The sequence below is a fragment of the Glandiceps talaboti genome, chromosome 16, assembly GCF_964340395.1.
Source record: "Glandiceps talaboti chromosome 16, keGlaTala1.1, whole genome shotgun sequence".
Taxonomy (NCBI): domain Eukaryota; kingdom Metazoa; phylum Hemichordata; class Enteropneusta; family Spengelidae; genus Glandiceps; species Glandiceps talaboti.
The window spans coordinates 587,008-599,146 of record NC_135564.1 but is presented as its reverse complement, the minus strand read 5'-3'; the positions used below and the strand labels follow the sequence as shown (position 1 = coordinate 599,146).

The 12,139-nt window shown below is 36.9% G+C and overlaps 1 protein-coding gene across 1 annotated transcript; it reads left to right on the top strand.

Moving 5' to 3' along the window:
- Nucleotides 1–5,638: 5,638 nt before the first annotated feature.
- LOC144447354 (cyclin-dependent kinase 2-like) lies at nt 5,639–12,139 on the top strand. Its single transcript, XM_078137336.1, has 7 exons — nt 5,639–5,760; nt 7,796–7,873; nt 8,504–8,624; nt 10,229–10,399; nt 10,985–11,086; nt 11,390–11,593; nt 12,015–12,139. Exons 1-7 carry the CDS (start codon nt 5,645–5,647, stop codon nt 12,120–12,122), a joined length of 900 nt encoding a protein of 299 aa, XP_077993462.1. The 5' UTR covers nt 5,639–5,644; the 3' UTR covers nt 12,123–12,139.

The following is a 12,139-nucleotide window of genomic DNA, read 5'->3' as shown; positions in this document are numbered from 1 at the left end:
TTTTGCGGACTACTTTAAAACAACTTTATAAACCACTAGAAGACAATTCATTTTCGAGTGAGTTCAAAGTTCAAATCGATGAAAAACTCGGTGGATTTCTCAAGTTTTGCTGGACCCATTCGGGCTATCGCCCTCATTAGTGACATTTGGTCGCCTTCACAGTGAGCAGACGAGCCCAAAGCGTGTCTAGCAGCAAGACTACGGTGTCAGTTGTTACATCGTTTTCCATGGGTTCGCTATTTCTTGCTTCACCTGCTTTAGCAGATGACATTTTAATATTAGCACCAACTCGTTCTGCATGTCAGGAAATGTTTAATGTTGTATGCAACTACTGCTCAACATGGAGACTAAAGCTCCCAACCTCAAAATGATTAGTTACTTGAAGAAACAACAAGAGAACGCGATCGCTCTCGACTTGTCCTTTAAATATATGTCCTCTTACAGAAGTTGACGCACTTACAACTGTCAGTATGCAAATTGCAAATACATTATCATAGATGGAAAGAATACTCTCGGTTTGTAAAAAAAAAGCCAGGTGTCTGATTAATTCGCTACGAAGCGTCGGTATTGGGCCATATTATTCTCTCAAGCCAGAGGACATACATGCATGTATTTCTGCTGAAGCAACGAACATGTGCCTCCCAGTAGCCTTTCATACATGTTTTTTGAACTTCTACTAAAACTAAACTTTTAATGCTTGAACTATGTCAGCGATGTGCTGCCAAAAATATTCAAGGTTTACCCTCCAAAACTCCGATGAATCTAGCTCTAAGTGCCATAGGTTTGACATTAATTGAGGCATTTATGAATATTAATCTAGTTCCTGACGACCGTGTTCCGATTTTACACTACATGTACGTTACCTTCACACATTTCGTGAATTCTGTACAACTGGTTTTATTTTCTCCCTAAAGCTAATTGGAAAGTTGTTATATACGAGAAAGCGTGCAATCTTTGGAAAGAAAGACTTGCAACTCGAGATGAATTATTCCTCTTCTTTCAGTCACACAAAAAATTATCGCCATTTCATTTGTATTCTTAAACGCAACTTCCCAAAACACAGGTCAATTGTCTACAAAATTATGAAAACCCTTGCCACTCCATGCCAAGCAAAATGTTCCAAATGTGAAAACATCGCTGATGACCTCATTCATCTAACAACATCATGTCACCATACGTCCATTTCCAGAGATTATCAATCTCTAGACAACTATTTTCAACGAACTCCATGTAGACACTATCTGCGGCTTTGTTCAACTTAAACGAGTTTGATCACATAACCAGAATTTTGCAACGATCTGAACAACAAATACAAATACTTCTAGATATCATTTTCAACTTTTATGCATATCTGCCTTGACTACTTGAACCCAACGCCATGTTCATTTGAAACGTGACCATTGGAATTATTTTAATTTTTTCCTCTGTGATTTGTACTTTTTGAATTTGTGTTGATGTAACTCTCTTTGAGGAGGAATAAAGAAACAACAACAACAACAACAACAACAACAGCAACAACAACAACAACAACAACAACAACAACGACGACGACGACGACGACGACAATAACAACGACCACTTGACTTGACCTGACCTGACCTGATATAACAAATTACAATATTGTACCTCAAACTCATGTAGTTGGACACAAGTACAAATATCAAACGTATACAAAATACCCGGACAAAATAGCTAGCAATTATATGTTGAATTAAGATATGTGACACATGACTTGACCCGACCTGACCTGACTTGTGACCTGACTTTACAATTTAGAATACTGTAGTTCAAATTCATGGAGTTGTACAAAGTACAAAACATTGAACATATACAAAATAGTTATTTATAATCAATATGCTCGTTTGACTCATGACTTAACGTTTTACTCGACTCGACTCAACTTGACTAGACTTACCGTGACTTACCGTGACTTACCTTGACTTGACTTGCCTTTCCTTTTCTTTATTTCACTTACCTTGACTTCATTGAACTCTTTGACTTGACTATTCACTTGACTGTCGACTTTACTCTTGACCTGACCTTACCTGACCTGGCCTTACTTAACTTGACAATTTATAATACATGTAATATAATTCAAACTTGTGGAGTTTGAAATAATCATATAGTACAAATATTGAACATATACAAAATAGCTAGCTAGCAATAATCAATATGCTGAATGAACTTGTACTATCACCCTTGAAATCATGGATAATGAATGTAATTTGTACCGATTGATGAAATTAAATGTATGAAACAAGTTAAACAAATTCAGAAAAATGCTTTGTTGAATACTTCTGACAACAATACGCAATAACTGTACTCTAAACTTCAGCAACGACTCCAAAGATCTTGAATCCTAACAAATCAATGCTGATAGAATTGCGGTGTATTATTTTCATATGAGTAATGAGTAAAACTGTACTAACCTATTCACCAACAGCGAGCCAATCAACCAAAATGTTCGTTTGGCAATACAGTACCACTTGAACTCCGAGTGTTTTCAGTCAAAGTTCAAATTTAACATTGCCCAAGAGTGGACACAGTTCACTCTAGTTCAAAGTGATGAATGCACTACCCTAACCCTGCTGACATCAGGCAAAAGTTAAGTTCAACGGCCATTCACCACTCTGTGCAGATATTCCTTTAGTACGTCCAGGGCTTGGAACACATTGGAAACGCGTTACTTTTCACTTCAATTCCAGCCCGGAAGAAATGTCCGTTCTTAGAGTACTCAGACTCGGGTTACTCCAGAAAACCACCTGTTAAGAAGTACTGCAGGAACAGTTTGGGCGTTGACCTACCAATAGAATGGTTTCACTATCATTGTCCACTTCGTCACGCGAGTGGCGTGCTCTCCAAGTTCAACTCAGTGTTTTTCCAGTTCTCCAACAAAACGTTTCACCAATATTCAGCATATCTGTTGATAAAGATAACCTCTTTCCACAACTTTGGTTGTAAATACTATCACGATGACATGCCCAAATAAATTTCTGCCGACTACTCCATTTATCACGGCGTTGTACACAGTCTGCAAACTGAGGGTTCCGACATGTTACCGGTCTGGCTACAGATAATAACTGCATTCAAGCTATGAGTGCTGAGAGTGAATGTGATTCTGATTGGTTAAGCTCAGACCACTAAAAGAAGCTAAGGTACAGAGTGAATGTGACTGGAAGAAACGAAAATGCAGGTGCATAAATACAATGAAGGAAGAAAACTACAGGTGCAGTCAACGAAGCTGTTCCTGTAAAAAGTTAACTTCCCGCTGAAAAATCAGTGGGATTTTTTCAATCGATAGCGGGAGGTTGCAAACAAGGAAAAATCTGTAAAACCAAATACAGGCTGACCCCCCTATCACTTAATTCTAAAACTTGATGACACCCCCCCCCCTCAGTGTGGACTGCTTGACTGTCTTGCATCTACATTATAAGATCCCGGGTTAGCACTATCATAATTATAATTATTGACTACACAGGGTAAATATATTCCAAAAGGAGTTATCTTGACAGTGAAAGGTATAGGAAAGCTTGGGCAGGGAATATGTATATCTCTTATGGGGGGGTCCTAGGGGTCTCCCCCTAGAAGCCCAGGAGGTTTTTTGTTTTTTACTCTGAAAAGTCAATTTTGAGACTATTCAGGCCCTTTCAGACAATAATTTCCAAGCTTTACAAGACAGCATCAACATGTAAAAAGCAACTACACTGTGACAGGGTTGAAATACTTTTGAAATATACTTTGATAGCATCTTGATAGTAAGAGGGGAAGAACTTGAGACTGGAATATGTCCACCTCATGTGGGGGGTCCAAGGGGGTCTCCCTCTAGAAGCCCTGGAGGATTTTTACCCTTAACGCCAATTTTTAGGCTATTCAGACAGACCCTTTCAAGCAATAACTCAATCCATTTTTTACAAGACAGCACCATCAAGTATCAGAAACTATTCTTTATAACTTACATAGGGTTGAAATATGTTCCTAAACAGTTAAATGGTATCATTATATACATGTAGTAAAGGTCAGCACATCTACTGGTAGTATCATTGGTAGGGGGAGATTTGGAGTTTAAGGCAATTTTAGACTACCTTGGCAAACATTTCACATCTTTAAAAGACAATATCATTTCAAATTAGAATTGGGTGAAAATATTAAGAAAAGTTTAATACCATTATGACAGTAAAAAGGTTGTTGGTGCATCTGATTGTTGGTTGAATGCATGAGTGACCTCTAGGGGTGAGGGAGTCCTTGGGGTTTTTCCCCTGGCAGATCTGCAGTTTTTGGCTTCTATTAAGGCAATGTTTAGGTTATTCATAGCCTTTGAGGTAATATTGCCAAGCCTCGAATAGCTAACGCAAATGTAAGTTTTAAATGAGTTTCCCATGTCACATAAAAATGGCCCCGTAACATTGGTATAGTGGCATTAATATTGCATGTATAGTAAAGTCACCGGTATGTTAGAGAACTTTAGGTGGTCATACCGAGTGTATAATAGAAACTGGAATCTGATGAGATGTGGTGATTTGTTGTGTCAATAACATGTAGTGTCCAAAATAGAAAGTGTATTAATCCCTTCTGACAAGTTCATAGTGACGAGTAGGGAACATTTTAGATTAACTTCTTTTATAAACTATATATTATGAAGATTACCTAAGTACGAAATCTTCAAGTTCACTTATGCCCCAAAGTGCAATATAAGTGAAGCACTGATTGTGAAACAGCAAAGCATTTACATGACATGTTCTGTAACTAGTGTGGTACCGGTAGCTAGGTAATACATGTATATGTATATTTATAGTTATGCTTGAACTAATAAGTAATATTAAAGAATTCATGTAAGAAACAGGGAGAAGAACAAATATTGACATGTACCACATTTCAGACAAGGCTGTATGCCATTGTAGAAAAAGGATTTTTTTCTTCCATCACAATCCAAAACACAATGACCCCCCCCCCCCTATGCACAATTCTGAAAACAGCATGACCCCCCCCCTACTGCCAATTTCAAAAACAGAGTGACCCCCCTCCCAATCCACCGGACCCCCCAGGCCGAAGAAACTGACCGGTCCCTTACGTACTTGCTGGGTATCAGTTGATCAGTTGAGAGACTCATTTGTTGATTGGTTTCACAATACCCGCGCAACGTAATCATAATATTATGACCTCAATCTGACCCAAACTGTTTGGACCCAACTACTATATGTGAGGTATGGATTGAACTACAATAGTGTCTTTCAGGTCCCATTGCCAACTTCAATTTCATACTAAAAGAATTGTTTTGCCACATTTACGATATAAAATATTCCTTTATGTAAAATGTTGAAGAGGTTACACAACATTTAACACATTCACACTTTTTAACAATACGTCGCAGATCTTTACACCCCTATGAACATGATGAATAACATATTCTCTTCTACTTTACCCAATGAATTTGAGGGGGCGTGTATCGCGCCAAAAATAAACCAATCAGAACTTGACAAACTACAAGAACACGTGAGGAGGGAATCCCGCGAAAAGTTTTGACGACTCCTTTGACCTCAACTTGTGAAGCTTTTTTTGTCCGTCCAATGTTAGAAATCATTCCAGTAGCTTGATATCAGTTGTGAGCAGGTTAAGAAAATTTGTATATGCAAAGATAAAAACAGAAATGGAGAATTTTCAGAAAATTGAAAAGATCGGCGAAGGAACTTATGGTGTAGTTTATAAGGCGAGAGATAAATTGACCGGGAAAATGGTAGCTTTGAAGAAAATCCGTTTGGACACGTAAGTATGGTGTTCATGCTTGAGCGAAGGACATTGTTGGTCGATATCTTTCTACGATCCTAGGGCTAATATTGGATCATTATTAGATCGAAATAGTTGTGGTTTTCTGTAAACATGAATTAACCATGACCAGAAAGTGAGTTAGAAAATAAATAAACAATGATAGATATACTGGCATTTCGAAACGGGGGTAGGATACAAAATGTCGGATTGTGCCCGTTGTAAACAAACTTGTCTTTTCTGTGGTATGCGTCCCCAAACAAAAGAATGCGCAATTATCGTTGGTGATTTAGCCTGCTTGCGGCTGTACAATGGGTTTTTGTCTTGTATTTGTAACATCACGAATATTTACTAGGTGTATTTATAAAGTTTTAAAGCATATGGTTGGTGGTGTGAGTCTTGATCAAACGCAATCTTCATTCATTATGTGTCGACCGGCTGTTGTGCAAGGCAGGGCATAAACGCGGGAAAGGGCCATGCCAGTTTCAGATTTCAGCAGTATATTTTATGTGTCCTTTAGCAAAATATTTCATTTCACACGTGATAAGCGGATGTGGGTCATTTCTATCTAAGATAAAGTGTGTAGGTCATGTAGTTAGGGGTCAATCCCTCCTGAGTGCCACCCAGCTCGTGCTACGTTTGACATACCCCCCCCCCCCCCATTTCTTCTTGGTAATCAGGTGCAGGGTTGTTATATGAATCTTGAAATGCAAGCCCTAAGGATTGGTTTTTGGAATTTAAAAATTCTGGGATGAGCTATATTAACAATGTTGCAAGTACAAATGCAGGACAAAGCATGATAATATACCAGAGAGGTAACCATGGTAATTATTACATATGTACTACTAGAGTAGAGATTACATGCACTGGTGCGCAAGCATTACTAGTGGTATTTTCACTGCAGTGCATACCTGCATGCAAATGGATGTAAATGAGGACATGATTGTTTGCTACACCCAAAATCTTGTGATCTTGTGTGAAGATTTTTTATGATTTTTATGGAAATTTGTCATTTCACATAAACATGTAATAATAATAACAGAACCCCATGCCAAGTGAGTTTCCATTATTGGTACTCAGGGGTATTTGCATTTGTGCTTGCAGTGTTTTCTCAAATTTCTGCTGCATTTTGAATTTCACTCGCTACACTCATGAAAGTACACTATCAGCACTCATGCAAAGCAAATAACCTGAGTACCCCACACATCATGCATTCACATGTCATGGGGTTCTGTCAAAATCTTGCACCAATATAAATACACAATAAATTGAAAAAGTATTGTAAAAAATGTGATATACTGTACAAGAATCTTTTGTGTCAATTTAATGTAGTGCAGATTGAGTTCTAGAACAATTCCCCTAGTTTAGATATTGTTGGGATGTTCTACTGAGATCTTGCAATAAGTAACTATTAAAATAACTAGGAATCCAAATTTAGATAATGAATCCACAACTAGAAGTATGTCAACAGTACAACAGTAAAATATCCATCCATAAATGAAAATAGTCATCCCCATATGTAATAGTACCACAAGGAGAGAGATCACCAGCCTGTAGACTTCAACGACTATTGCTACTATTATTCTGCTAGCTAGTCTTCTAAGTCTAGGGAGGGAGTGGGACCAAAACATAATTTTCAGTGACACTTAACAGTCCCTTGATTGAGTAGGTAAATATGTCTTTTTTTAAATTTTTTATTCAGTTTCACTCCTTTCATGTAGCTGAAATAATGGCGTTCCTATAAATTATTAAGCCTAAGTTTGTATTCCCAGGAATGAGACCCAGATACCTGTCAGCTTGATAATGGAAAACGGCTTGTCTTATATAATTTTGCTAAAGAAAACTATGATGCAAAACTGAAACATCTAATGACAAAATAAAAAAGTCTCAGCTATCCCCTGGACAACATCAAGATTGCCATATAACACTTACAAGTTGAAAGTGTGATAAAAACAATCACATTTGCTGTTCTTGTGTGTGTACATTCATTATGTAGCTATTTCCTTTTTTATTCCACATGTGTTTGTTTTCACAGAGAATCTGAAGGTGTACCAAGTACTGCAATTCGAGAGATCTCTTTATTAAAAGAACTGAATCATCCAAACATAGTCAGGTAAGTTTAATAATAATAATATGGTAAATTATCACAAACTGTCCACCATACTTGACATACATGTAGTGAGCTTCCTTAGTGACTTCTAAAGGTTGATCTCAATGGAGGAAGACTTGCGTTATTCTAGTGAGCTAAATATTAATTCAATGTAATATATAACCTGTTTCATATTAGTGGTCACTGGCTGTGTTTTGATATAACCACACAGAAACCAATGAGAAACTGTACAAAAAGATAGCAACATTACAATTTCTTGCTACATGAAATAAAGCATTACGTACAGCGATGCAGAAATGCATGCATCAATGTTTTGATGTCTACATGGTTGCATCTTAACAGTACATGTAGTTCATTTCAATTAGATAAAGTGTCTCTTGCTATCTTAAAGTGTAGCATGTGCAATTTCTTATTGGTTTCCGCATGGTTGTATCAAACAGAGCCAGTGAATACTAACATGACATGGGCTGGACTGGTTTGTGTAGCACATGAAATGAAGGTCATGATTTCAGAGACAGTATAAACGTATTGGCCCCATTGTGTTGTAACTCTAGGAGGAAGAAACTCTTTGATAATGACAATCTTTCATGAATATTAAATATTATGTGTTATTTTGTGTCCTACTTTGCATAGATTACTAGATGTAGTACACAGTGAGAAGAAGTTATATTTAGTTTTTGAATATTTAAATCAAGATTTAAAGAAATACATGGACAATGCCCCACCCTCTGGTCTTCCACTTCCATTAGTAAAGGTAAGTTTTATTATGATTCAAAGGATTAACAAAATGAATTTCTTTTATCACAAATTACTTTAATGCCTAGGTAATTGTAGAGATGTAGTCTAGTGTTATCCGTGGCATCAAATCTCAAGACCCAGTCAATGTAGTCTAGTGTTATCCCTGGCATCAAATCTCAAGACCCAGTCAATGTAGTCTAGTGTTATCCGTGGTATCAAATCTCAAGACCCAGTCAATGTAGTCTAGTGTTATCCGTGGCATCAAATCTCAAGACCCAGTCAATGTAGTCTAGTGTTATCCGTGGCATTGAATCTCAAGACCCAGTCAATGTAGTCTAGTGTTATCCCTGGCATCAAATCTCAAGACCCAGTCAATGTAGTCTAGTGTTATCCGTGGCATCAAATCTCAAGACCCAGTCAATGTAGTCTAGTGTTATCTGTGGCATCAAATCTCAAGACCCAGTCATTGTAGTCTAGTGTTATCCGTGGCATCAAATCTCAATACCCAGTCAATGTAGTCTAGTGTTATCCGTGGCATCAAATCTCAATACCCAGTCAATGTAGTCTAGTGTTATCCGTGGCATCAAATCTCAATACCCAGTCAATGTAGTCTAGTGTTATCCGTGGCATCAAATCTCAAGACCCAGTCAATGTAGTCTAGTGTTATCCGTGGCATCAAATCTCAAGACCCAGTCAGTTTAGTCTCAGTGTTATCTGTGGCATCAAATCTCAAGACCCAGTCAGTTTAGTCTAGTGTTATCTGTGGCATCAAATCTCAAGACCTGGTCAGTTTAGTCTAGTGTTATCTGTGGCATCGATTCTCAATATGTCTCTTTGTGTCCAACTCAATGGGGTTCTGAGATAATATTTCAAATTCAACTGAAGCCACCCAGACAGTCATTAATACCATGTCTTTGATGATCGATCACAGAATTCTGCCCCATGACAAGTTAGTGTTTATTGGGGACAGTTACATAATGTCCAAATATGGTCCATTTGTCAGCTCAGGATGCTAGTTATACATTGTTTACATTATTCTAATAGTTGGAGGTTTACTCATTTACATGAACAACTTTTGGTTCATGATTTCTCATTGAGCTAGTAGACAGGGTGAAGAGATGATTTGGTACCACCAATAGCATTAAGACTACAGTTTAAGTATTAATTTATCAATTTACTAAAGATGTTCACAATTAAAATCAAAGTCTAAGCATAGACCCTAGGGTCTATAGTCTAAGGCATGGCAGTGTGTGTTTACTAGTGAACTGACTTATTGTAATGGCTAACAAGTTTGAAAGCGTTTCTTGTGATGGTTAATGAGTTTGCAAAGTTTCATTGATGGCTCACAAGTTTGCAGACACTTGATAGTATTAAAACTGTCCTGTTACGGGAATTCAGAACTAATGTCCTGTTAAAGAAAAAAAATCACTTTATTTTCATTAGTGTTAACTTTTGTAACCTATTTATTGGTAAAAACAGTACTTTTTAACAGACTTACAATTTTCACAATTGACATTTTTGATTAATTTTCAGTAGCAGGTTAAGCAGTCTTACGGTTTGTGATGTGACTGTACATAACAAAGAATATTTAATTATATCATTTATTTTATTTTGTTCCAGAGTTATTTATTTCAGCTACTCCAAGGTGTTGCATATTGTCACTCACATAGAGTACTACACAGAGATTTAAAACCACAAAATTTACTCATTGATGCAGAAGGTGCTATCAAATTAGCAGATTTTGGTTTAGCCAGGGCATTTGGTGTTCCTGTCAGAACATATACACATGAGGTGAGTGAGACAGAGTGGCTGGATAGGGATTCTTTTACAGATATTCCATGTGTCCAATATATGAATATACAGAATTTTTGTTCTCTTTTTACCTTACAATAGTGATCACAGTCAATGAACTACTCACCAGGATATATACACCATTTAAGTTTTCTGAAGATTTTGTTAATATTGCTTGCAAATATATTCACTAAACTTTAGGCTATGTGTTTGTTAGTATATATGGTAAAACTGAAGTTAACTGACAAAGCCATCACAAAAAAAGAGAAAAACTTGTTTATGTGATTTGTATTACTGATATGTACTGCATCTTTGGTGGTCTGTAAGATGCATCGTGCCGTTCCGCCCTCACCGGCCTCATCTCACCCAAAGGGTTGATCGACATGTGAGGCGTCCTGTCATGGTGTCCCTTACAGACTGCATCTTTGGTGGATTGAATAAAAAAAAATTATATGCTTAATCCTGTTTTTTTCTAACTTGTAGTTTTTTGTGTATAAACAAATACATCCTGGTAGAAAGAGGATTAATTATAATAATAATTTGGGTCATCAGACATCAGTAAAACTTGATAATGTATTTCTTTAGGTTGTCACACTTTGGTACAGAGCACCAGAGATCCTTTTAGGAACAAGATTTTATTCAACTGCAGTAGATGTCTGGAGTATTGGATGCATATTCTCAGAAATGGTAAGTTTCTATTCACCTCGGTTTATATGATCCCACGGTCCTATAAATCTGAGAAATTAAAAAAAAAAGTTATGGATTGATGAAGATAAATACCACTTACGTGTAGCTACAGTACTGAAAGCACAAATATCATTTTAGCAATCTTTGGAATTCATCAAACATGAGTGGAAAAAATTTCAGTTGTAACTGGAGAAATATTGAACACTTATCATCACTGAAAATTGTCATGATCATTGTGAGGACTTACTATGTACAGATTACCTATGAAAAAATTGTTTGTTTCATTATCTGACTGTTTTACAGATTACAAGGAGGGCGTTATTTCCTGGAGATTCAGAGATTGATCAACTATTCAGAATATTCAGGACATTAGGAACACCAGATGAAAGTATGTGGCCAGGTGTTTGTAAACTACCAGACTATAAGAGTACATTCCCAAAATGGCCGGCACAAGATGTAACAAAAGTTGTCCCAACATTAGATGCAGATGGTCAAGATTTATTGAAGGTAATTCAGTTTTCCAAAATAATACTGTATCTTCAAACAACTGTTTTGCAAGGGAATAGAACCCTTGTAGGTTCATGTCAGGTGTGTTAAAATTACACTATCTGATTACACTATCTGTAAAGTTAGTATTAAGTTTGAGGCAAGAAGTCTTGTGGCACCTACAAAACTCATGCAGATTCTACCTAATAAACACTTACCGTAGCAATGTTGACAAATGTTCAATTTTTGTTTTTTCATGATTTAGGGGATGGAGTAGTTAGTTGGGGTCATAGTTTTTTCTCTTGCTGTCTCACTAAATCATAGATTGCAATGTAAACAGTCTCGTACATACACCTCAATAGTCATAATAACATTATCATTCCATTTCAACTAGAGCACAAGATGTATTTGTAATTATAACATGGATTCTATTTTCTTACAGCAAATGCTAACATATGAACCAAGCCAGAGGATATCAGCCAAAACAGCACTTAGTCACAGATATTTTTGTGATGTAAGGGTACAAATACCACCGAATTTGCCAAATTGACTGAGCTTTTAGCCATG

What these genes read in the sequence shown, in the direction of transcription:
- LOC144447354 (XM_078137336.1), top strand. Translation starts at nt 5,645, where the DNA reads ATGGAGAATTTTCAGAAAATTGAAAAGATCGGCGAAGGAACTTATGGT. An exon ending in AAGAAAATCCGTTTGGACAC is followed by an intron (nt 5,761 to 7,795) that starts GTAAGTATGGTG and finishes TTGTTTTCACAG; the next exon opens with AGAATCTGAAGGTGTACCAA. An exon ending in AATCATCCAAACATAGTCAG is followed by an intron (nt 7,874 to 8,503) that starts GTAAGTTTAATA and finishes TACTTTGCATAG; the next exon opens with ATTACTAGATGTAGTACACA.